Here is a 26697-nt window from a genome sequence, read left to right on the forward strand (position 1 = left end):
GGTAGGGTATATGAATTTAGAGTTGTAGCCAATTGCTAGACCAAGAATTTAGTGTATTTAGCCCAATGCAATGTCTGCCTGTGTTTTTATGTTGGCAAGACTAATAGGAAGCTGACAGGAAGGACGAGAGAGCACATTAGGTGCATTAGGCAGTTAGATGATAAGAACCCCCTTTCTAAACATATTATGGATACTAGCAGTGAACATAATTTTGGTTTAATGGTTACTAAAGCTATGCATGTAGACATGAAGTTAGGTGACATATCCAATAAAATGGAATCAAGGGAATTATTTTGGATCTTGCAATTGCAGGCAGACAAATGCAAAGGGCTGAATGGCAAGGTTTGTTTAAGGCCAACATTGAAAGCTAGAGGGCTGTTTAAGTGATAGAATGTTTTTAAGTAGGAAGGATAACTGAAATATTAAGCATTTTTATTGGATGGAATTGTATGTGTGTACAGTATTTACTGAAGTTGCTTTTTACACTGTTTTATGGTCTGAAGAAGCTGATTTAGTCAGAGAAAGTGCTTACTGTACTTTTAGTGTGCCTTGTAGAATTTATTAAAACTGTCTGCTTTTATCTCTGCTGAGACACACTGGTTATGTGCTTATACATGTACATACATCCTCTTACACAGATACATATGAATATAGGAATATATCTCTTTGATAATGCCTTCTTACACCGTCAGACTTTGGCTTCTTCTAGCATACCTTACTTCTGGGGGACTAATGTACTGATAAGGAGAAGAATTTCTGCAGTTCTGTGAAGTAAGTCTTGATTTAAACTTTTCATTACCTTCTCGTCTGATTATTTTAACTCAGTATTACAGTGGATTGCTTTACCCTATCCTTACTTTACAGGGTAAGGTGAATTAATTTTGCTCCATATTAAACTGCACTGTAGAGTCTACAGCAGGGAGCTACCTTTTTAGCATATTGCTTGTAAAATCATTCACACACAGTAAGTTAATCATAGGTTTATAGGTACTTACAAGGCTATTATTCCTTGCAGCCCTTGTATTTTAAGTACAAACAACCCAGAGTTGGGCTGACATTTACATGTTGTCCCTATCCACAAGGGACAAAGGGGCTAAACCAGGATGAATTTGTAGTTTCCTGTCTTTTCATCCAGACTATGTTTAAATAGAGTGAGAGACATACTTTGCTTTATATGGAAGAAGATTCCGGAGACGCGGTATTCTCTAATACATATCTATCCCTCCAATATGTTTTATTTATGTTCAGAACAGACCAAGCTCTCGAGTGGGTATTTATGCCACCAATGGACTTGTGGATATGCAGTAGATCTGAAAGGATGGGGTTGGTAGAACCACTATAAGAGAGGCAGAGGTCACCCCCTCAGTAGCCTGTACGATACCGAGAAGAGGGACAGGACTTTCAGATGATCAGAGTAAGTTTTATACTTTAGGCCCTTGATTTTCTTGGTGAGAAAGTGTTGCAGTCATTCAAGTTATCTTAAGTGTTTCAACAAGAACATACTGAAGAAGGCATTATATACTACATGGTCAAACTAATAAGTGCCAAACACAGCAGAATGATCACATCCCTTTAGCTGGACCCCATACCCTTACTTATAAGCTGTGCAACAAAGGAGGACTTTATTTCAATAGTGGATAAATGGACAGTTTATTGTCTACATAGGTCCACAGGTCACTAACTACTGGATCAATTTTCAGGGGTGTGTTATAAATGTGACAGTTAGAGGGACATCATACTTGCTGAAGGATAATATTACAAATCTATTCGCATTTAATTTTAGGCCATGGATTTGACACCAGCTATTTGCTTGGGAAAGGTCCTCTTGGAGGATTTTGGTGTCTTCTGGCAAGTTTATGATGGCACCAAGTTTACAGTCATCTGCAAAGTTGGTCAGGCATAAACCATTAACACTAGCTTTGACAGCTTTTGCTGAATTCGTGGCTGCTTTGTAGTTTCTGTGTTGCTCAGACCTTACTAAGATAGAAGGAAGCTTCTCTGTTCAACAGTGAGAGTGGTGAACTTTGAGCAGCCTATCTGTCGCTGGAGGAGTGGTTTCAGCTCAGAATCTGTGGTTTTATTGGCCATTTTGGACTATTTCTATCCCTTCCATATTTCTGTTTAAAAACCCACATCACGCAGTGCCGTTTAACTAGGGTTAAACTATTCCCGGTGCCACAAAGTCTGCTCTTACTAATTTTCCCTTAGAACTAGCCAGTTTTCTAGTTTTAGCACTCAAAACGGTTTCCTTGTGCTCAGCACTTGTTCAAAGCTCATTGCAAGCACTAAATAATCTACAACTTACTGCAGCACTCAACTTTCCTCACTTGTTAGAAGGAAAACAGTTTTTAGTACTTAAATTAAAAGGCACCTATCCAGGCATGTCTAAGGGTCAGCTCCCGGTATTTTCCCCTGTCCACCTGATGAATCTGGGCATCTTGGAGCAATGTAGGAATTGCCTCAAGTACACTGACAACTCTCTCCTCCTACCACCCAACACTACAACCTGTGAGAGATGCACTTACAGCCAAACTGGAAGCCAAGTTCTCTCCAGCCAAGACTGTACTATACAGTCAAGAAGAGAAGGTAAACACCTGCACCACACCATACTCAACACACACTCCATCAAAACCTATACTACCTAAACCCACCCATAGTAACACAAAACACACACCTACATTCGCAGAGGCTCTCAATAAAAATTTGCCCAAACAACAGAGAGCTCCAAAGCTGAAATACAAGCAACCCCCCTCCCCCAATACTACCCAAATGACACATAGCCCACAAAATCAGTGCGCCACTCAACCTCAGCCCATAATGCAAAACAATGTACCCAACACACTAGTCATAGGTGACTCTATAGTCAGGCACACAGATGTCCCACTCACCAAGCTAAACAAGGAGAAAGTTACTGTCAGATGCCTGTCGGGTGCCAAGATCCAACACATAACACAAGCACTCAGGTCACTCCACAACAAGTACAAATATGACTCTGTCATTGTCCATGTTGGTGTGAATGACCTGAGACGTACCTACCTGGACTACATGAAAAGAGACATGGAGGAGCTCTCGGATCATGTAGCCCAGGCAGGTATGACCCTAGCCCTGAGTAGCATCCTGCCATCGCCTACAATGATACCACAATACAAGGACAAAATGAGTGACTTCAACAATTGGCTAAGCTTCTGGTGTCATTCTAAGAGGATCCAGTGTATGTCTGCCTGGGACGACATGATCGACAAACCACGATGCTTTGTCAGAGATGGCCTGCACCTGTCGCCCCTGGGATTCCAGACACTGGCTAAGGCTCTTGCCACCCCTATAGTTCCTTTTTTAGGCAAGGTTCAAATGACAAACTCACCACCGTAGCAGGTATAAGCAGGCAAAATCTGAGGGTAATGCTACTCAATGTTAGAAGTCTAAACCTCAAAATGCAGTCACTCGAGGCACTCCTTAAAATGGAAAACATTGACATCTGTGCAGTGATGGAGACCTGGTTCAAGGCTCCAGAGAGTATCCTTGCATTACCAGGCTATAACTCATACCACACCTTTCGGCCACCTAACCTGGACCGAAACACTAAAGGAGGAGGCGTGTCCATATTCATTAAGGATATCCACACCTCCATGCCAGTTGCTCAACATAATCCATCCGAAATTATCCAAGTGCAACTAACACTGGGCAGGACTGCAATTCAAGCTGTAGCTTGTTACAGATCCCCCACCATGCCCCAGGATGCCCACACCACGTTTCTTGATATACTGGGTAATATTAAGGTACAGCCCAATACCCTAATAATGGGCGATTTCAACTACTCCACTATCAACTGGGAAAACTACTCATGTACTAACTCGTTTGCTCAACGCTTTCTGGAATTCATAAATTCCAACACCCTGGATCACCTTGTCCATACCCCCATCAGAGGTAGCAATATCCTGGACCTGGTCATTACCAATATGGGCAACAGATGATAAACGCCAGAGGTCAACTCCTCGCTGGTCAGATCCGACCACAAGCTAATCACCCTAAACATCGATATCCCACCCCCAGCACCCATTAAGGAAACCACTGTAAAAAACTTCTCCAAAGCCAACTTCATGCTTCTTATGACAGAAGTGGCAAGCTTCACAACACCTATACAGATGGCAAATAGAGGTACGACTGCACAAATGCACTGTATAAGCACATACACGAATGCATATATCGTGCCATCCCCAACAGAACCAAGATGCTAACCTCCAAAAAAAAAGGAAGCCAATCTGGTGGTCCCTGCCATAAACAAACTGTACAATAGAAGGAAGAAGCTGTTGCAAAAAAGAGTAAAATCCCCTGATTGCAGGAACTCCCTGGTCAGCCTCAGTAAGAAGCTGAGATCCCTCATAAAATCCTCCAAACCTAGTTACGAAAGTAAAATCGCCACTGATTCTAAAGGCAACCAAAAAGCATTCTACAGCTATGTCAAGAATCTCAATGTCGATACTCAGATCTGCTCTGAGCTACATCACAATGGCACTAGATATACAGAACCAACTGATATTGCCAACATCCTGGCAGATAGATTTAGTGCAAAAGTACAGTTTTGTACCTACCATAAATGTAGATGTCCGATAGATATGCAACTGCAGTCATAACATATGGGTTGTCCTGCCTCAGGCAGCCCTCGGTCGGCCGAATTCCAAAGTCTGGGTCCGGCGTCGGCTGGTGTCGCCTCCTCTCCGACGTCACAACGGCTGGAGTATAAAGGCATCGGCCGATGCCATCTTCTTCAGTGTTTCTTGCCCCAGATGCCAGGTGCCCTCCTAGGAAGGCTAAATTTGGTGAATGGATAAACAATTCCAGACATGCACAACAGTAATAAACAGATACACCACAGGAGATACCCCCAGCTGATAGGAATAGGGGGAATGGACCCATAAAAAAAGATAAGAGGGGAAGGAGGGAGGGAAAATCCGACTGCAGTTGCATATCTATCGGACGTCTACATTTATGGTAGGTACAAAACTGTACTATGTCCTTCAAGAATGCAACTGCAGTCATAACATATGGGTTGAATACCATAGCCAAGCTGGGGGTGGTAGGACTAAGTAAGAGATGGTGTAGCTAAAATGCCCTGCAGGACTGCCGAAGCAAAGCCTGCTCGGGATCTGGAGAATAAAGGCAGGTTGTAGTGTTTGGTAAATGTATGCACGGAGCTCCATGTGGCAGCCTCTAGAATGTCCTTTGTAGCCACTCCTCTCAGGAAAGCTGTGGATGTGGCTATAGCTCTGGTGGAATGTGGCCTAATATTGGCTGGCACACTTTTTCCATGGTAAGAATAGCAGAATCTGATGCAGTGTCCAATCCATTTTGAAATTGTTTGCTTGGAGATTGCTTTTCCCCTGCTTTCCAGCAGCATAGGCTACAAACAGCTGGTCAGACTTTCTGGTGGCCTTAGTTCTGTCCAAGTAGTAGCGTAGTTGCCTGTGTATGTCCAAGGTATGTAGCAGTCTTTCCCCTCTATTTTGAGGATTGGGGAAGAAAGTAGGAAGGTGAATAGCTTGATTTAGAGACACCATAGAAATTACCTTTGGCATGAATGAAGGATTTGTTCTTAGAGAGACTCTGTCCTGATGAAAAATGAGGAAAGGAAGTACTGCCATGAGTGCCTGTATCTCCGAGACTCTTCTTGCTGATGTGACTGCCAATAGAAAAAACGTTTTCCATGATAGAAATTGTATCTCTGAGGTTGCTGCTGGCTCAAAGGGAGGAAGAGTTAATTTTTCCAATACGAAATTGAGGTCCCATGCAGGTATTAGTTGTTTTCTGGGAGGCTTGATATTCTTTATCCCTCTCAGGAACTGTCTTAGCAAAGGATGTGAGAACACTGGTGGATCACAATTGTATCTTGCTGAGATTGCTGAGGCATGAATCTTTATGGAGGAATATGAGAGTCCAGAACGAAACATTTCTGCCAAGTATTCCAATATCTGAGGTATACTCAGTACTGTTGTATCCTGACTCCTGTAGGCAGCACAGATTCTGAATCTCTTCCACTTGGCTGAATAGGCTTTTCTGGTGGATGGTCTGCGTGCTTCCAATAAGATGTCCTGAACTGCCTTGGAAAGATTGTAAGCGGAAGGGGCTAAAGTAACCTCCAGGCTGTCAGATGTAATGTTTTCAGGTTTTGGTGAACAGTCCTGTAGTTGTGTTGTGTTAGGAGCAGGGGCAATAGGGGCAGAGGCCACGGCTTGGTCCGAGTTATGCTCAACAGCAATGGGTACCAGTGTTGCTTTGGCCAATCTGGAGCTATCAAAATGCCTGTTGGTTGTTCTGCTTTGATCTTCAGGATCACCTTGGTCAACAGTGGCAGAGGAGGAAATGCATAAATTTTTAGGGAGTTCCAGCTGAAGGAGAGAGCATCCGTTGTCCAGGCTAGTGCATGGTGGGTCCTGGTACAGAACTTTTCCAGGTGATGATTCGTGTGAGACGCAAATAGATCTATGTCCGGTCTTCCCCATGTCTTTGTTATTTGTGAGAAAATGTGTGGATGCAGCATCCATTCGTGTGGATCCAAGAAGTTTCTGCTCAGCTTGTCCGCCAGTACATTGTCCTTGCCTGGTACAAACTGGGATTGCAGGTGTATCTTCAGACTCAGTGCTTTTTCCCAGAGAATCATTGTTAGTCTGCAGAGGGGTATGAGCAGTCCCTCCCTGCTTGTTTATATACCACATAACAGTGGTGTTGTCTGTCCTTATTAGTAAATGTCCTTGCTGCAGTGATTTTTCGAAACCCTCGATTGCATGTATCACTGCCAGCATCTCTTTTTGGTTTATGTGCAGATGTCTTTCCTTTGATGTCCATTGACCTTGAAGGCATCTGCCCTCCATGTGCGCCCCCCCATCCATGATCTGAGGCGTCTGATGTAATAATTTGACCTGCTTGAGGTCTGTTGAAAGGCATGCCTTCGTTTAATTGACTTGCTTGAGCCCACCACAAGAATTCCTTTTGCAGGCATGGAATAAGTGGGATTACGTCCTCTAGGCTTTGGCTGTGTTGGGACCATAAGCTTTTCAAATACCATTGCAGCTTTCTCATATGAAGTCTTGCCAAAGGTATCAGAAGAATGCATGATGCCATGAACCCCAGGGCCTGCATGAGTTTCCTTGCAGTCAGTTGGGAGAGCTTTGCTAGGCCTTTGACGTACTCTGGTAACTGCTGTTGTTTTTCCTCTGTGAGGTAGGCCATTTGTGTTTGCGTGTCCAGTTTGGCTCCTAGGAAAATAATTTGTTGGGATGGCAGTAGCCTTGATTTCTGAACACTGACTGTGTATCCCAAGGCCTGTAGTAGTTGCATGACATAGTCCAAGTTTTTTATTAATGTTTGTCTGCTTGTATGAGGCAGTCGTCCAGGTAGGGATATATTTGAATTCCCTGGAGTCTGCAGTGTGCCACTACTGATGCCAGGCATTTCGTGAACACTCTGGGCGCAGTAGATAAGCCAAACGGCAATGCTGAGAATTGATAGTGCTCTGTCCCTGCAAGAAATCTGAGGTATCTTCTGCAGCTTTGTCTGATTGGGACATGCAGGTATGCCTCCTTGAGGTCCAGAGTGACCAGCCAAGACCCCTTGCCCAGCATGGGAAGGAGTTGCTGTAACGGCAGCATTTTGAACTTTGGCACAATGAGAAAGGTATTTAGAGTAGACAAGTCCAGTATAGGCCTCCATTTGTTTTCCTTTCTTGGAACAAGGAACAGTCTTGAATAGAATCCCTGGCCTTGTTCCTGGGGAGGTACCTTTTCTATTGTTTTTAAACTTAATAGCTGTGAAACTTGAATGAGTGCCTCTGCCCTTTGATGGTGTGGCAGGTTTGGCATGCCTTGTTTTGTAGGTAAAGTATGGAAGTGGAATCTGTAACCCGTGTCTATTAAATCCAGAATCCAACTGTCCTTGGTTAAGATATGCCAGTTCTTTGAGAATAAGGATAATTTTCCGCCCAAGGGTGCTTCTCTCTGAGCCCTTGTAGGAGTTATGAAAGTCAAGTCACTGTGATTGTCCTTGTGGTGCAGCTGGACTGGCTGCAGCACTTCTTTGATTTGTAGGTTGCCACTGGCGTCCCCTGTAGGGGCCTCGGTATTGGCCTCGGCCACGCCTGTTTTTTCCCCTTTGAAACTTGTCTGAGCTGGGGAAGGACCAATTCTTTGAAGGCCAGTTTCTACTGAATCTGGGTGGCTGAACCTGGAGGAAATCCTTGACTGTCTGTACTGACTTAGCTTTCTCCTCAATGGATTTCAGTACATCTTGTGCATTAGCACCAAAAAGCTTCTGTTTTTCCAGAGGTGCATCAAGTAACTTTACTTTAACATGGTCTGGCAATGGCTGATCTTTTAACCAAGCATGTCTACGTATCACAGCCCCAGTCATAGCTGCCCTACATGAAGCCTCCAATGCATCATAACCACACTGAAGAAAATGATTGTTAACCTGCTGAGTGTTATGTATATGATCCTGCAATGCCTTTCTGTCAATAGGCTCAGGAGAGGCTAACCTTTTCTGCAAATCATCCAGTAAAAAATCCTGGTACTGAAACATGTGAAAAAGGCAGTTAAGAGACCTCATGGCTAGGGTGGTAGAGGTATAAACTTTTTTACCCCATCTCTCCAAAGACCTGGCTTCCCTATCCGCTGGCAAAGGATTCTTGGCAGTGGAGGTAGCCACTTCCTTGGGACCCTGTGAAATAGTTTCTAAATCCACGGTGTGGGCCTTAAAAAGATGTTTGTGAGTGTCAGGGACTCTGTAATATCTGTCTGGCTTGACAGGAGCAGGGGGGAGCGAGTCAGGGTTAGCACTGGAATCGGAGAAAACATCATCCAAAACATCCAACACAGGAGGAATAGCTAAAGGTCTGTGCTGGGGAAGCTTTAGGAAGGTACAGAGCCTTTTCCTGGAATCAGAGAATTCCTGACCCTGCCATTGGAAATGTTCCCTCATTGAGTGCAGGACTTCACCAAAAGAGAAATCCTCTGGAGGAGAGGCAGAGGAAATTGATTCCTCAGCATCAGAGCCCTCATAGACCCGGAAGGATTCTTCTTGAATATCTGAATGCTCAGAATCCCCAGAGGCCTCATCTGAACAGAGGTTTTCAGTCTGCTCAGTTCTAGGCCTTTTCTCTGCAGGAGGCTGAGAACCTCTGTCTGGGTGAGGCTGAGATCCCCTGATAAGGGAAATTAGGTCTGCAGCAAGAGACATAATCTGTTTATCAGAAGAGGGGGCCTGGACAGCAGGTTTAGGATGGGCCTTGGCCTGGCTGGCGGCCTTAGCACGTGCAAAGGCCTTGATGGACATAGATACAGGAGGCCTAGCAGCCCCACGTGCAGGAGTGACCTTGTCCACCAGAATGGTGTTGGGTAAATCCAAAACTTCGGTATCCGGAGGAAAATCAACAACCGGCACCAAAGAGGTCTCCGGGACCGAAGGACTAGTTAAAGCTGTGTCGTCGGCCTGCAGCGGCGGGATTACCGCTTCCACAGGGACCGAAGCACTAGCGAAGGGTCTAGGAATAGTATCGGTGGAAGACGCGGGCCGAGGATGCCTGTCCCGGTCCTTACGTTTTTTGGAAGATTGAGCTGTCGGTAGATCCGACGGCATGGTATATGCGAATGATTCGCCAAAAAAGTCTTCAACAAATTCTGCCCGGCGCCTGAGAGTGCGCTTATTAAAGCAAGCACAGGCAGCACAGGCTGAGACGTCGTGGTCTGGGCCCCGGCAAGGAAGACAGTAAGAATGGAAGTCCTTATGAGGTATTTGTTTACCACAAGACAAACAATTATTAACTTTCTCAATTTGTTCTGACATCGGCTGAGGCAAGAAAAAATGTTCCCCAACGGAGTACTTAGCTTTTAGATGACTTCGGTACTGAAAACACAGGAGCTGACCGACCGGCACTTGCGAACTGCTTCTGCTTCGGGCACCGCGCGGCAAGAAAGACAGAAGAAGATGGCGTCGGCCGATGCCTTTATACTCCAGCCGTTGTGACGTCAGAGAGGAGGCGACACCAGCCGACGCCGGACCCAGACTTTGGAATTCGGCTGACCGAGGGCTGCCTGAGGCAGGACAACCCATATGTTATGACTGCAGTTGCATTCTTGAAGGACATCTTCACCCCTCCACCCCCCACCCCCAAAGGGCCCATCACTATACCAGAAGAATGCAAAACCCCTGTAATCACAGCTGCACAAGTACAGATCACACTCTCCAAAGCCAAGAACAGAGCATCCATGGGACCTGACAACATCACAGGCTGTATTCTGCATGAACTACAGAACGAACTGGCACCCCAACTAAGAACCATGTTTAATCATAGCCTCACTTCAGGCTTTGTGCCTACTGAATGGTGTACAGTGACGGTTATCCCACTCCACAAAGGGGGTGCCACCATGGACCCCAGGACCTACCGCCCCATTAGCCTGACAAGCCTGGTCTGCAAGGCCATGGAACATATCATATTGGAGCTTATAAACAAGGACATAGGTAACCTGCAAACTCTGGACCTCACTCAGTTTGGGTTTATAAAAGGTAGGTCATGTCTCCTAATCCTGATTGACTTCTTTGAAGTAGTCACCAGAATCGTGGACGAGGGCAAGGTGGTGCACACAGCCTACCTTGACCTCGCCAAGGCTTGCGGCACCATCCCCCACTCTGGAATAATAGATAAACTCACTAGACTGGATATAAGTCCCTATGTCACAAGATGGGTGGCCAACTGGCTCACTGACAAAACCCACACAGTGAAAGTAGTTAACTCCAAATCCAACTTCAGACCAGTGACAAGTGGAAAACCACAGGGCTCAGTCCTGGGTCCTCTCCTGTTTGGCATCTACTTCTCAGAAGTCCAGGCTAATACAGCAGGTCTTTGGTTAACGAAGTTCGCAAATGACTGCAAACTAGGTGCCATAATAGAATCACCTAATGATGTGGACATTCTACAAAGGGGACTCACTGAGACTGATGCTTGATGTCAAAGTCCTGGCCTCAAGCTCAATGTCAGGAAGTGCATTGTCATCCCCTTTGGGAAAAACACTGTACCCATGAACTACCACATAGGCGGTAGCCTACTAAACACCGAAAGTGTGATAAGAGACCATGGGACACAGGTGGACAGTAGTCTCTCCTTTGATAATCACATCTCCACAGCAGTCAGGAACTCCTTCTATGTGTCACACCTCATCACAAAGGGGTTCACCTCCAGAAAAAAAGAGGTCATTGTTCCTCTCTACTCATCCGTCATCAGACCCATTACAGAGTACAACGCCCTGTTTAGCATGTATCTCGCAAGACATCTACAACAACTAGAAAGGCCACAAAAATACCTCACTAACAGGATTACCGGCCTCAAACAGATGCCATACGCAGACCATGTCAAAAAACTCTAGCTTTACTCCGTCGCTTATAGCCTACTCAGAGGTGACCTCTGCCTAACATACAAAGCCATGTTAAACCCAGATCTGTTGGACATGCTACACTTAAAGAAACCCCAATCCCTCTGAGCCATATGCTCCAGGGACCTCAACCTTGCCACCACAATAAACAGAACATGCTGGAGGGGTAGATTCCTGTCCCAGAGACTTCCCATGGTCTGGAACAGACTACCCATTCATGTCAAGCAAAGCTCCTCATTAGCCGTGTTTAAGAAAAATCTCGACAATTGGATGGGAAATAAGAAATTCACCCCGTGGATCACTTCTGTGGCTCTGCTAGACAGGAGCGCAGGAAAATAAATTTCTTTGGTGGCGAAAGCCAGGGAACATTTTTGGCTAGGCTTATATAGGCCCCAGGGCCGATAGCCTAGTACCTACCTATGAACCTATGAACCTTTGAGACGTAAATGCCAAAGAGGAGTGGCCAAAGGACTGAACCCTGAGGCACTCCACTAGTGGACAGGTCTTTCGAAAGTGGTCAAGCCACCTACCCTAATTCCTTGGGGTCTCTTAGTGAGCCAGTTTGTTACCCACTGATTACACAGGGATTTCCATTTAGCTGGATGAGTTTATCTTCTATATCCGAGTGTGGGATGTTGCTGAATGTCTTTCTAGATATGTGGCATGTACTGATTTTCCCTCACTGCTGTTTAGCTTAACAGTAACTCATCTCATTGGCCAATGCTTTATTTACTCCGCCGGTAACTTGAATGGCCACTTTAGGAATTAATGAAGTCATTTTTCATCTATGAACCTGAAAGTAGTGCCAACTGTCTGCATCTAAATAATGCCAAACTGTTACTGAACTGTAACACTGCTGCACTAAACACTTACTAAAGGTTTTATACTGGCTTAATTTTGTACATGATATTTTACACTTGTATTACATATCAAATAATACATTTTTCTGCAAATATATTCAAGTGTGGGCCTCACAAATAATCCTCAGGTGATATATTTATAAAGGCTGTTCTAGAGGCTACTGTCCAGGGGAAATGTAGTTATCTGTCCTTCTACTGTTCTTCCGTGATGATCATAAAAAAAAAACAAATAAATAAATAAAAACTATAATGCAGTTTGCCACTCATTTAGAAAGGTTAATCCCATGAGGCTAGTAGCCTATTTTCAGGGGAGTTCCAAGAAGGTATTTACAGTGATTAGAAGAAATTTGGTCAGGGCACTGGCGAACTTCCCATACTCTTTTTGATAAGTGTTGTGGGCTCTTTTGCATCCACCTGAGCTATCACAAGCTCAATCAAGTGGGAACTCAGTTTTAATATCTCATCTGAGGGACAGCATACTCAGGAGTGCAGTGCCCCCTAATGCTGCACTGCAGTGTCAGCAATTTAAAAATTACCCATTTACCCCAACAGCCATTTACCTTATTTGCCTAGCATGAAAGGACAAAGATCTGATTAGGCTACATGAAGTCTTTGTTTCTCTCCATGTAGTATCTCAGTTGCTTGTGCACACTCATCAATGCAATATCCTTTCATCGCCCCCCACTTTGTTTTGGGTTCTTGAGGAAAATACTGCACCTCATTACTGTGAGTCACAACTAGCTCACAGAACATTTCATGTATGAAGGATGGGTTAGTTGAAAGGCTTACCCTGTCCATAAGGAAATTTGTAGAGGGATCTCTACACATCAGAGCCTGCAGCTCAGGGATTCTTCTGTCAGACTTAATAGCAAACAAGCTTTACTTTTCTGCCACCGAAAAGACTGATTCAAAAGGAGCCAATGCCTATTATTTCAACACACAATTAAGAATGTAGCATTGTTTAACACAGAATAACCCCCTTCAAGAACTGCTTGACTGCTGAGTGGGAAGACAGTGGGTATATTTTGGGAAGTAGGCTACAATAGCTGAATACACACACCTTAATGGATCCTTAAGACAAGCTAGAGTGGAACAGCTCACAGATATTTCAGAACCACAGGGTCCAGTACCACAATTGGTGCTAAACACTTACCAGAGCGCCAGAAAGAGAACATCTTCTGGCTTCTTATCAAATGGACATCACATCATCATTAAAGTGGTCAGTGAAGGGGTCTAGGCTGAAATTATTCATGCAGCTAACATGATCACAGCCTCCCCCCCCCCCCTTCTTGTGTTAACAAAACTGCACACCCTAGACAAAGGACAGAAAGGTGAGTAACTAGTAGGTCCCCTTTCCATTACCTTGAGGGGCATTCACTGCCAAACCCTACGCTGCATGGTTACCTGCTATAGAATTTCTTCGGCTGGTGATTTCTTGAGAAGAACTCCCCACCTCTGTACCAGCTCCAGGAAGACTGGCTTATTTAGATTCCACTTCCAGACTGAAGGAGAATTACTCAGCTGGTCTGCCAATGAATTCTGGCTGGAGGGGATATAAGTGGGTTGCAGATGTAGGTCTTGCCTTGGGGTCAGTTTCTATACTATGAGATGTAACTTGCACAGAGGGTAAGAGTACTGGATTCTCTGCGTGACAATGTCCATCACTACAGTAATAATGTCATCACCTTCAACAGGCTTGGGCACCATGTGAACTATTATTTTTCATGTTTATATGAATGACTATCTGTCCAATGTCCATTTGCCCTTTCCTTTGTTTGACCAGTGTGTGCGCCTTCTACAAGCAAGGTGATTTTCAGCTATGATTATGACCTGCATACTGGTCCTAGACTGACCTGCACTTGGTCAGCCCGCCATTTGAACCTTTTTAGGACTGTGAGGATTAGGAGATATACTCTTGCCAAAAGGTGACACTGTTGTTCATTATATTTTTGAAGCTCCTGCTGTCAGATACATTAGGAAAATCTGGGAAAAATGACTTAAATGGAGAACTTTCTCCTGACTTTGCTATATATACAAATTCATTGATGGATGTGGTGTCAGGTTGGATTTGTTCAGGTTTAAACAAACCCCTAGGATGGTGAAGCACTGTATAGTCTGTATTAAGAACTACGGTTGTTTCTCCACTGAAGGGCCTGAATTAAGCAGTCATCCAGCTAAGGGTAAAGATATATTCCCTTTGTTCTAAGGTGAGCAAATACCAGAGCCAAGCAGTTGGTAAACACCCAGGGGCACTGAAAGGACCAAAGAGCAAGGAGAGGACCCAACCGTGCTCCTCCCCACTGAAAAATGAAAACAAAGTGCTTATGTTTCCTATGAATTGGTATTTCCAGGAAGAGGTCCCTCATAACCAGAATTTCAATGTTTTAATGTTTTTATTAACCTGTAAAAGGCCTTTCACGAGCCCAAGAGCTTACCACCTATGTGTATAGGTTCGAATGCCCTATCCCTCACGCAAACATCTAATAATTTCCTGAATACCATTTTAGTCCCTGTTTTCCTAATTCTTATGGAAGAGCATTCCAAAGAAAGCTGACATGACAATGAAAGGTCCTTTTACTTGTTGATTCTTATAGCACGGGACTTTCATAAACCCGTTATTATTCCTGGTATCTGCTTAACGGTATACAACTTCAATACCTACATTCACTGCCAGTCTTTCACTGTGGACTGCTATATACATTAAAAACAAGTCGCCTCTTAATAACTGATAATTAATCATAAATACAGTGTGACCAATCTGCTCTTATAATCCAATTTCTTAAATTGCGACTTGTACTGTATAAACGCTCTGCAGCCTTTCAAGCCACCTGATCACAGTTTTACAAGAGCAGAATGCTGCACAATACTCTTATGTGCAGTCAAACCACTGTTAAATATAGAGGAAGCAGTACAGACACAGTTCTGTTGATGACAGAGTAATACACCCTTTATCATTTCACAGTAAAAACTGTAAGAAAACTTAGCCAAACAAGAGTTTTCACTGTGTGATTCCTTAAACCTCCTGTAATACAGGCCATGGGATAAATGCAAATGACCCCTTAAGGACATTGAGTGTTTTAGCTATATGGCTTCTAAATGTCCATGACTTTTTCCTTTTCAAGTCTTTTTAAGTCTTTATGGACAGATTCAGACCAAAAAAAAGCCAAATGCCACTAGCTGCGAACATACACATTTCAGTCTTTTTAGGACCTTGTCAGCTCAACATAAGTAGACTGTTTTTAAACCCAACTGATGTCCATAACCATTAAGGTGTGTGCAAAATATCCCAACAACTAAACAAAAAAGTGAAAAGGTCACGCAGACAAACTAATGGATTCTGAATGTCAATGACTTTTCCTTTTTAAGCCTTTATGAACACAATCAGGCCAAAAAAGCCAAATGCCACTAACTGTGAACATGCACGCTTCGGCATAAGTGGACTGTTTAGCTGTACTGTAGAAACATAGCAATTTTTAATGACTAAGTTAAGGGTTTATCAAAGCACAAGTCCTTTGTCAACTATCACTCCCAGATCTTTTACTGTAGTCACCCAATTCACACTTATGTTGTTTAATGACAGTCACCTTCAATGCATCCCGTGGGGGGAGAAAAATTGTAATATCATAAAAGTACAGGAGTTGCCTTTTTGGCACTACAAACACTCACATAAAATCCTTTGCTTTACTCCTGCGAGGAAAAAAGAAGGTATGTACTCCCCATAAGGTTCCATCTAAGTAGTTACACTTCATTTTTCTGCAACCTGTGGGTATTCGGATCCATATCGGACCCAAGCCGGCAACTTTTCAAGCATCTGCTCCGAGCTCCAAGCTCCTCCCCTTTACCCATAATCCATCACCATCTCCTACCTTCCCTCAGATCGAGTTTGCCACTACTCAAACTAATCAGCAACTCAACTCACAAAAAACTACGAGCAGTTTTGGGGGAAGGAGGGCGGGAAGGTTGCAGAAAAATGAAGTGTAACTACTCAGATGGAACATTATGGTGAGTACATAACTTCTTTATCTGAAGTAGTTAACTTCATTTTATCCGCAACCTGGGGGACAGAATCCCCAGCTACTCAAACTCCTGGGAGGCCCTCATGGAAGGATATTCCAGAGCACCGCAGAGCTGAAGATTGCTCTCCCTCTGGAGATCAAATCCAACTTACAATGAGAAAAGAAGATATGTGACCTTGCTCACATTGCTGCCGCACAAATTTCATCCAATGAAACCCTAAACCAAAAGGCAGTAGAAGTCGCCATAGATCTGGTAGAATGAGATTTAACAGGACCAGGCGGGGACGGACCTTTGTCTTTGTAAATTTGGAAAATACATAGTGAAATCCATCTAGCTAAGGAAACCTTGGAGATGGCTTTACCCAAAAAGGGTTTAGAAGAGGACACAAATAACTGGTCATAAATAACTGGTCAGACTTACAAAAATGAAGTTGCCTATGAACATCTAGTAAATGCAGTTTATATTCACCCTTGTTCTGAAAAATTTGGAAAGAAAACAGGCAGATTAATTGTTTGATTAATGTTTGACTCAGAAGCCACTTTTGGTAAGAAAGAAGGGTTTGTGCGGAGAGGAACCATGTCCTTATGGAAGATCAGGTATGGGGGCACGACAGACAGAGCCTGAATCTCAGAAAGCCTCATAGCCAACGTAATGGCCACTAGGAAGGCTGTCTTCCAGGATAAGAACTTCAAATCTACTGATGCTGCAGGTTCGCAGGGGGAGCAACTAAAGCCTGGAGAACCAAGGTAAGGTCCCAAGGAGGAACAGAGTCCTTAACTGGAGGACACAAAAGAAAGGTGCCTTTAAGGAAAAACTTACACAGTCTAGAAGAGGCCAGAGCATTCATGTTCTCGCCGACATGGAAATTCGAAATAACTGCCAGTTGCACTTTCACAGTGGAGGAACTAGCCCCTTGCTGAAAAATGTTGGCTAAGAAATCCAAGACTGCAGGAACAGGGGCTGTAAAAGGATCCAGGTTTCTCTGAGAAGCCCAAATAGCGAATTGCTTCCATTTACTGCTGTAAATCTTCCTAGTGGAGGCCTTATGAGATGCCACCAGAATGGTTTTTACTGATGATGAAAGACCGGGAGTCCTGGCAATCAAGGGAAATGGAGCAACTAAGCCGTCTGCTTGAGGCTGACCAGGCTGGGTGGACAAGTGAACGAGGGATGAGAAATGAGATCTGGGCAGGGATCCAGAACCCAAGGAGGAGCTAGAACATGAGACCAGAGGAAGGGAAACCACACCTGATGAAGCCAGAATGGGGAACCGAGGATCACTTTGCACCCCAGTCAGCAAGCTTTCTGAAGAAACATGGGAATGAGTGGTAATGGAGGATAAACGTTCAGTAAGCTGGGAGGCCAAGCATGGACCAGAGTGTCTCTAGGGGGATCCCCTGGTGAGGGAATCAGAGCAAGAATTAATTGCACTTCACGTTAGAAGGAGATGCAAAGAGATCGCAGCAAGGCTGACCCCACACAAGGAAGATCTCCTCCGCTATTGACTGTTTCAGAGACCACTCGTATGGCATTAGAATAGCCTGATTCAATCTGTCCGTTAAAATGTTGGAGTGTCCCTGGATGTGCGTTGCAATCAGAAACCGACTGGTGGAGATTGCCAACTCCCATGCTAACTCCCACACTCTCATGGCCTCGCGACACAGAGGGTAAGATCTGGTTCCTCCTTGTTTGTTGATGTACCAGACAACCGACATGTTGTCTGACTGAATTGCAATAGTCTCCAGAGGAAGAACAGTGTGGAAAGCTTGCAATGCTAAAAGCACTGCTCTAATCTCCAGAACACTGATGTGCAGTCTGGTCTCGATCTGGAACCACATGCCTTGGACCGGCCTCCCCAAATAATGCCCGCCCCGAGCTGGAAGACGTCCGTGGTCACTGTGGCTTGGGCTGTGGGTGAAACAAATGGGTGTCCCTCTAAGATCTCCGGGGACTGGATCCACTAGAGGAGTGACACCATGCAGGCTTTGCTGATTTGAATTGGATATTCCATGGGGAGATCTAGCCAAGACCACTGTACTGCTAGAGTCCATTGAAGAACACGCATGTGAAGATGTGCACAGGGGAGGATACAGATTGCTTCAGCCATAGAGCCCACGGCTCTGAGAACGTCACCAGCCTTTGGTACCCTGAGGCCAAGAACTATTGATATATGGGCCCGTAAACTCTGGACCCTGTCTGGAGTTAGAAAATCTTTCAGTTGAAGGGTGTCCAGCTGTGCCCCAATAAAGTCCAAGATCTGCACCGGGTCCAAGAGGGACTTGGAAACACAGATAGTGATCCCTAGCTGTTTTGCAAGATAAAGGAAGGAGTCTCTGACATGGCAAAGAAGACTCCTGGTGGAAGCAGTGAGGAGCCAATTGTCTAGGTAAGGGAATACCTAAATTCTCTGAAGCCTCAGGTGAGCTGCTATGACTGCTATTACCTTGGTAAACACCCTGGGGGCTGTGGTGAGACAGAAGGGTAGGGCTCTGAACAGGAAATGACTGGTCCCCAGCTAGAAGCGAAGGAATCTCCTGGAGCTTCTGCGAATCTTGATGTGGTAGTAAGCATCCTGGAGGTCTATCGAGCACATCCAGTCCCATTCTCGAAGATAAAATAGAATAGACTGTAGGGTGACCATCCGGAATTTCTGTTTGGCGACAGCCAGGTTTAAGGTTGACAGGTCCAAAATGGGCCTGAGGTCCCCCGTCTTTTTTGGCACTAAAAAGAACCTGGAGTAAACACCTGATCCAGACTGATCGGGGTGGATCATTTCAATGGCTCGTTCGTGAAGCAGCTTGGAAATCTCTAGCGCTGCCATCTCCCTTTGAGCAGGTGGGACATCTGGGAGGTGCTTTGGTTGGACAGGAGGGGTAACAAATGGGTTGGTGTAGCCTCTGGATATTATTTGAAGCACCCAGCGATCTGCAGTTATGGACTCCCAAGCCATTGGGTGCAATGATAATCTTCTCCCCGACTGCCTCCAGAGTAGGACAGTCGGGCAACCCCTCAGGGCTGCTGCGTGGGCCTGTCCGAGAAGGGTTCCCTACACCCAAAGTTCCTCGGACCCCCTCTGGCTCTGGGGCGGCATCTGTCCTGTCCCCCTCTGCCTCTAGGGGATGAGTTGTCCTGAGCGTTCCGGGAAACTGTGATTTCCAGAACCACATCTTCTTTTGTCCTCTCCGATTCCTAGAAAAGGATCTTTGAGGGCTAGAGAAGCGGATTCCGACGGCAGACAAAGGCTTCCCGTCTTTTTCACTCTGGACAAGGGTGTCACGTATGGTCTTCCCAAAAAGAGAAGAACCATCGAAGGGAGCATTTGTGAAAGACACCTTGAAGGGGTCCACAAATTGACACAGTCTGAGCCAAGCGTGTCGCCTCACAGCCACGCCCATCCCAGCCATCCTAGCTGCTCCTTCCGTAGCATGGGAAAGGAGGTGCATAGATGTGTTTGATACTGACTTCAGAGTTGACATTTTCATGGAGAACAGATACTTGTCCAGAACAGATACTTGTCCTCTGGTTACAAAGACTCTGGGGGCAACTCAGCTAACTCTGTGACTAGCTCTCGATACAGTCGTATAATGTGTGCCAAATAGTTCTGTGCTCGGATGGAAAACGTCGCTGAAGAATACACTCGCTTCCCAAATCGATCTACCACCCTGGACTCCTTGTCCGGAGGGTGGACCAAGGAACTTTCCTAAGATAGTTCCCTCTTGGTGGCTGCTGCAACCACCATAGCATCCACGGGGGATCTTTTATACCAGGCCTGTCTGTCCGAGGGCAGAGAGAGGATCTTGCCCAGGCATTTAGGTATCGGCTCTATGGTGTCAGGCTCCTTCCATGCCCGCGTGGTGATGAGATCCGCCAAGGGATCCACCGGCAGGGACACTTAGGACGTAGATGGGCCCATGCCAAAAGCCTCCAGGAACACTGCTTCATCTGTAGAAGGTTTTGGGGCTGACCAACCACCCCTCTGGCAGACGATCTCCATTATGTCTCCAAAGGAGACATCCTCGGGAGGTGACCTGGAGGAACCTTCTCCTTCATCTAAATCAGTGTCTTCTGTCAAGGACTCGAGGAAGTCCAGGTGCCTCCTTTTACACGCGTACTTACGAAGGCCCTCTTCAGTGGGACTCTCTGAAGAGGGCTCATGAGCTGCGGGGGGTTCTTCCAGGGGAACTGCCTGGGGCTCCTCTAGCACAGGATGACCCTGGGACAAGCTGAAGGGAGTTGTAACCAAATCCGAGGGAGCCTGGGCAGAATCCAAGGAAATAGGCTGGGGTCTCCATCCCTGGGAGAGAACCTTCTCCACCACGTCAAACGCTGATGGAGTGCACACCTCCTTAGCATCCAAAAGGAGGAAGCTCTCCCCGGGTCCACCGTGAGGATCGGGGCTGAGGATGGGGTAGCTGGAGCTCCGAAGGAACGTCTCGGATCCAGCAAGGTTGGAGCCGAAGACACCTCCATCCCCTCAGGTCCGACTCCCCATCCTCGGCCCCCGAGAGCTGCTCGGATCCGAACTAGTCGGATCTGAGGAACTCAAGGTAATAGCCGGAGTCGAGGTAGGAGGAACCTTCTGCGCCGAACCCCCAGCTCCGAAGATCCTCGGATTCATAAACCCCAAAACCGCAGGCCGGATCAGGGAAGGAGAAATCGGATGAAAGAAGGGCATGGAGGTCCCCCCTCCAGAGGGGGAGGGGCCTGGCAAGACTCCCATCTGGATTTGGGTCCGCATAAATCTCATCATCCTGTCTATATCCAATTCAGAGAGACCCCGAGTCGAGCGCAAGGAAGCGACTGACTCAGACCTGGCTGGACGCTGCAACGATCTGGATGAAGGCCTCGGTTCCAAGGGCTCCGTCGGCTCCGGGGAGAATCTAGGGGAGTGGAGCTGAGGAGACACAGGTCTCGACACCTTGGAAGGTGGGCTAGGGAAGGATTCCCGATCTGGAGACCGCATACGGGGCCTATCCCCCTTCTTCTCTCTGTCCTTTTTCCTGTCTCTTCCTTTGGCCTCCCCTTCAATAGGTCTAGCGGGAGGGTGAGTCCCATCCTGGGGGGGGGGTTGGGCAGCAGCTGCAGAAGCCGAGGACAAGGTTGATGAGTTCAGCGTGGAAGCAGGGAGAAGGCCTTTAGCCACCAGTTTGGCCTTCCTCTCCTTCAAGGCCCTAGGGTTAAAACCGGCACACACACTGCACTCTACTGACAAATGGGGAACACCCAGACAAGCAACACATAGAGTGTGAAAGCTTATAGCCATGCTGTGCATTTCTTAAATGTAGGTTTAGGCTGATCAACCATTCTACACACATGCAGCCACACCTTCCAAACTCCAACATACTATAACCACGCACACCTATGGGGAAAGGAGGGCCTACACTAAACTACTTCACCAAACTAAACTTTTTTTTTTTTTTTTTTAATGACGAACAAGCGTTTGGGTGAGGAAAGGGAACTAACTGAGAACAAACTCTCACTACACACAAAAAAAAAGACCAAAAAGGCACTTACTACAACCCTATGCTCAGAGCTACGGAGACCACGATGCTGATGCACGAAGCAGCAAACAAGATCTGGGGGAAGGTAGGAGCTGGTGATGGCTTATGGGTAAGCGGGAGGAGCTTGGCGCTCGGAGCAGATACTTGAAAGTTGCCGTCTCGGATCCGATATGGATCCGAATACCCACAGGTTGCAGATAAAATTAAGTTAACTACTTCGGATCCCTCTATTTGGCCTCACAAAATGGAAGTTGGTCCAAAATGTGAACAGTAAGTTTGACCTAGTTGGGAAGGAATACTGGACGCAACCCTAGAAAAATAGGAAACGACCGATATCCTGCTCTGTAAGTGTTGGAAATCATCTCTCTTTACCTAAAAGGTCTGAGGTCAAGCCAAACCACTTTTTCTTGAAACAGGGCAGGCTTTATCCTAGGACATGGGTGAGAAGTGGCAGCAGGAGACAAAATAAGGTATTACAAAGTTAGCTATGACTGTTTCCATACTGGCTTGGAAATTATATGCACCACTTGGCTTGTTGCCTGTCACAGCTTCTGCCACCTTGGCAAGCCTGTTTCTCTTTGAGCTGTTCTTCCTTAGACTTCTTATGATAAAATGGCCATGCTTTGGTAGGATAATTTCACTATATTTAATTACAAGGTGAAAATGTTGCTTCAGTGATTGCACAGTTCTCTTCTTTTCCTCTGGGTTCTTAAACATATCCTGGGAAGGGGATCCAAAGAGCAGCTATGTCCAAGGGGGCAATGAATAATTTCATTAGTTATATTTTGCATTTCTTTGAAATGTCCCCTTGACAATTAGAGCAGCTAATGTATAAATAAACTACTTACTATTATTAACACACAACACAAAATTTAAATCAGTACAATGTAACACCCTGCTTTTCTAATCAATGGAGAAGGTATTGTGGCCTGGTGCCAGTTTTGACCCCTGCGCATTATCCATAGGTAGTATGGATGGGTTGTCTACAGGCGTTTTATTAAAAAAAAGATACCTGGATATACTAAAGGTTCCACAGAGATATTTACTACTTGCTAGGCCCCGCATAGCTGCCTGTTCCTAAAATATTTACCTTTTGGGAGTGGGCAGGAGTGGATAGCTGAGGCTTAGGCTTGACAAATTCATTCCTGAAGGCATATTGGAAAGCTAGTATGACACTGGGGAACAGCTACAGCTTTTGGTTGATCCCAAAAGCTCCAAATACTTCTTATAGGTGTCAGAAAGTTCCCTGATAACCAATTGAAAGTGCTTCTTCCTCCCGCATTAGGAAAATAAAACTCCCTGAATACAATGCTCTCCAGAGGGAGGCCAAAGAAATAGTGTCTTTACAGTCTATGTCATACTTCAAGGAAGAGTGTGAGTAACCTGAACATACCAAGTCTACATACATGTCCAAATCTTACTCTGACGCTGTGGAAAGAAGGAAGAGGTCCTTTCTTTCCTTCACTGTCATTACCATCCCCAAAAAACAAAGGTGACCTGTTGGAGGATGGCTGAGTACATCACGCCACCATGTACTCTTCTGCAGACTTGTCGGAATGCACCAGAACAGGCAATGGTGGGATGCACAGCCACTGCTTGGATGTCCCTCCCTTTGGGTAAAAAAAAAAACAAGCACTCTGACTGTTCCCAATTGTCCTTTGTAAGTGTTAGTACAGTAGAAACTTTAGTCAAAATGGTCTGAATATTCTGGGTGGAAAACCATTCCTGAGAAGCTGTTAAAAGTTGAACATGACTGGTGTCCAGTATGAATGTGTGGGAGTCTGGATCCATCCTCGGCATCAAAATCACTATTCCTAAGGCCTGGCTTAATACAGAAACAGAAATCCTACTATCTGTCTTTAAATGACTAGGACAAGTGGAGGAAATGGTACCTACAGTTAATAGGCTTGGGGGTAGACAAGGCTGTATCTAACACAGGCCCTAGTGAGACTAGCAGAGTCATTATGGCCTTATGTCTCCTGGCTGTGGATTTCTTAACAAGCAGAATTTGATGGGTTCTTCATCTTCATACACCTCTACTTTTCCTCTGGAGTTGGGAGATTGTGGGACTTCAGGGTTGTTTTACATATACTGACACTTGTTATAAAGAGCAAAAACATTCAGAAAGATCTTTGCTAATTTTTAAAATTCTTCAAATGAAATTTTTATTAAATAGTTCAATGTTTTAGTCAGACATCTTTTACAATATTGCAATTTGTTCTACATGTCATTATGTTTAAATAGACTGACACATTCAAAAGGTAACCATACGAAATGTTGTGACCTGCTACGGTTAAAGAAACTCCAGCTCTACTCAGTGGCATACCGCCTGTTCAGAGGCGATCTGTGCCTGACGTATAAAGCCATGTCCAACCCGGAATTAATGGACATGCTGCACCTCAGAAAATCCAAATCCCATCGAGCTACGCGCTTGAGAGACTTGAACCTCAGCACTGAAATAAATAGGACATGCTGGAGGGACAGATTCATAACCCAGAGGCTCCCTTCACTCTGGAATAAAATCCCAGTCCAGGTTAGGCAGAGTCCCTCATTGACTCTCTTCAAGAGGAATCTTGATGAGTGGATGGGAGATCGTAGGTTTACCCCGGGTATCACTTCTGTGTCATTGTTAGACAGAGGCACAGAAAAAGGGCATAGCAAAATAAATTTAAAATGGGTGGCGAAAGCCAAACACATTCTGGCTAGGCTTATAAATGCCCTAGGGCCTAGTATGAACCTATGAACCTATGAACAATAAGTCCCGAAATACAGAGACTGAATCACTAAAAGATCGGACTTACATAAACTAAATCCAACATGCCATTTCTCAGAATATTGCCTTTTCTCTGAGGTATGGCAATCTCAGAGTTGGTGTTTTTAGGTTTGGGGAGTGTGGGGGTGAAGCAGGGGCTTGCCCCCCTCCAAAAGAAGTTTTAAGAAAACAGTGATTTTCTCCTAAGTTTGCAGTCCTTTTTTTTTTTTTTTTTTTTTTTTTTGGCTTTTTGGCAGATATTTTAATAGAGAGCATGTTCAAAGATGCTGAACACATCATGCTTAAAGTCAGATCAATGATTCTAACATCTACGATTATTTAGTCTTAAGGTTTGTAAGGGGTAAGCAATTAGTTGGACATTGTGCAGGTCATAATGAGGTACTCTAGGGAAGTTTGTAACTTCAGTTTTAGTCTAGTTTAGACACCCTGGGATACTTATTTAAATGCTGAGTGGCTTAGCAATACTGGTCATTTTATGAACAATACCATATGTGGCCTGTATGCTTTCTATGAAAACAACATACTTGAAGAAATACACTGCCTTCTTTGTTTACACAGATTCATCATGATAAATTTACAGGTGACGTGAAATTTCATTGTGTGTTACACGGCTCCATGTTCTTTGTTGACCTCATGACCTACAAAGTGGTCTTTGATGATGTGATACTATATATAGTCTGTCACAGGGGGAGACACACACACACACACACACACACATTATTTGTTTTTTTTTTTTTTTTTTGCAGTTGTACTACCACAAAAGTTGTGAAATACACTTTGTATCCTTCTTTACTGTCCTGCATGCTGCTAAAAATGTACTCTCTGGATGTCTGAACTCAACTGTTATCAAATGTAAGCAAATAAATACAGCCACAGTCTTCAAAAAGAAGTATGGCTGAAGAGTTTATTCTGCTGCTCTGCGTTTTTTCGTACTGTTTCTGTGTACGTCTTGAAAATTATGCATCAGTGTAACAGGTACACAATGTGCATTTTAAGCCACTAATTTCTTTCTGCCTTTTTTTAATCAGACATTCTCGGCAACCTTTCAATGCCTGAAAATGGCACAAAGCAACGCCGACAGCTCTATCCAGGATGGCACCATTACATACTATATAGTAAATGTCTTGTATTCTGTCTGATAAACTACAGAACTACTTACTGTGGGTGCAGTTTGTAGAGTGTTCCATCAACGCCAACCGTAACATCGAGATGCTCCATCCCCCTGTTCTCTCGTATCTTGTCCACCACCGCTGCCATTCCTGCTCCACAAAGTTTGGCGGCTCGTCTGGAAACTGCACCGCACACTTCTTTCACAATTATACTGTCATCGCATGTACTGTTGAGTCCCAATTGTTGAAGAATGGCTCGAACTTGCAGCAAGGCGAGTCTGTCACTATAAATGAAAGAAAACCGGAATGAGAAACAGTACCCTAGAGATTATAAAAAATAAAATTCAGTGATTAGAATGACAGAAGAGTATTCTAAGGCTTAAAGGATAGCAGTGCTAAGAATTCCTTGTCCGAGATGAGGAATCCAGACAACATGTATACTTCAACATCTGTCAAGTGCTCTCCCAAAATACAAGTCCACCTTCACAGGTCATATTTTACATTTCATGTTTTTTGTTTAACATGCATAGGATCAGTACATCAATTATTATCCAACAGTGTTTGCAATATGTGTCTATATTCTCGTGATTCTACCAACAGGATAAATTTCAACCTTCACTACAAGTAAAGTAACTTCCACCTCCCAACTTGATGCAATAGATACAACTTCCAGCTTTATTTATTTATTTATTTAATTTATTTACCAGGAAAGTCCAACTGGGTAATTCCCATTTTCAGCAGAGGCCCAGGAAGAAAAACTCTGTTTGCTTATATTGCATTACACTAAATTCAAGTTAAACACAGGGTAGTTACATTTATATTTACATTTATACACAAATAAGAAGTTATGTACCTACCACAACGTTCCATGTTGGTTGTCTCCTTCTCACCTTCTTTCTTGCTGGTTGGGTTCAGAGCCGACCTTCGGCTCCAACTCGACCAATTTCTAAAGCTCGAGACCTACTTACTGGCTCGAGGCCTCCCTATATCCCACAATGCCTGGCGCTAGACCCCCAGATCTCG

The 26697-nt window shown here is 44.8% G+C and overlaps 1 protein-coding gene across 1 annotated transcript in view; it reads right to left on the bottom strand.

The window, feature by feature from the left end:
* Nucleotides 1-26697, bottom strand: part of HK1 (hexokinase 1) — a 623778-nt gene that overhangs the window by 18286 nt on the left and 578795 nt on the right. The window contains exon 17 of the mRNA XM_044056279.1: nucleotides 25725-25958. Coding sequence (XP_043912214.1) covers nucleotides 25725-25958 — 234 coding nt within the window. The remainder of the gene's footprint in view (nucleotides 1-25724; nucleotides 25959-26697) is intronic.

This window comes from Protopterus annectens, chromosome 14.part0 (assembly GCF_019279795.1).
Source record: "Protopterus annectens isolate FY-2018-M chromosome 14.part0, PAN1.0, whole genome shotgun sequence".
In the NCBI taxonomy this organism is placed as follows: domain Eukaryota; kingdom Metazoa; phylum Chordata; order Ceratodontiformes; family Protopteridae; genus Protopterus; species Protopterus annectens.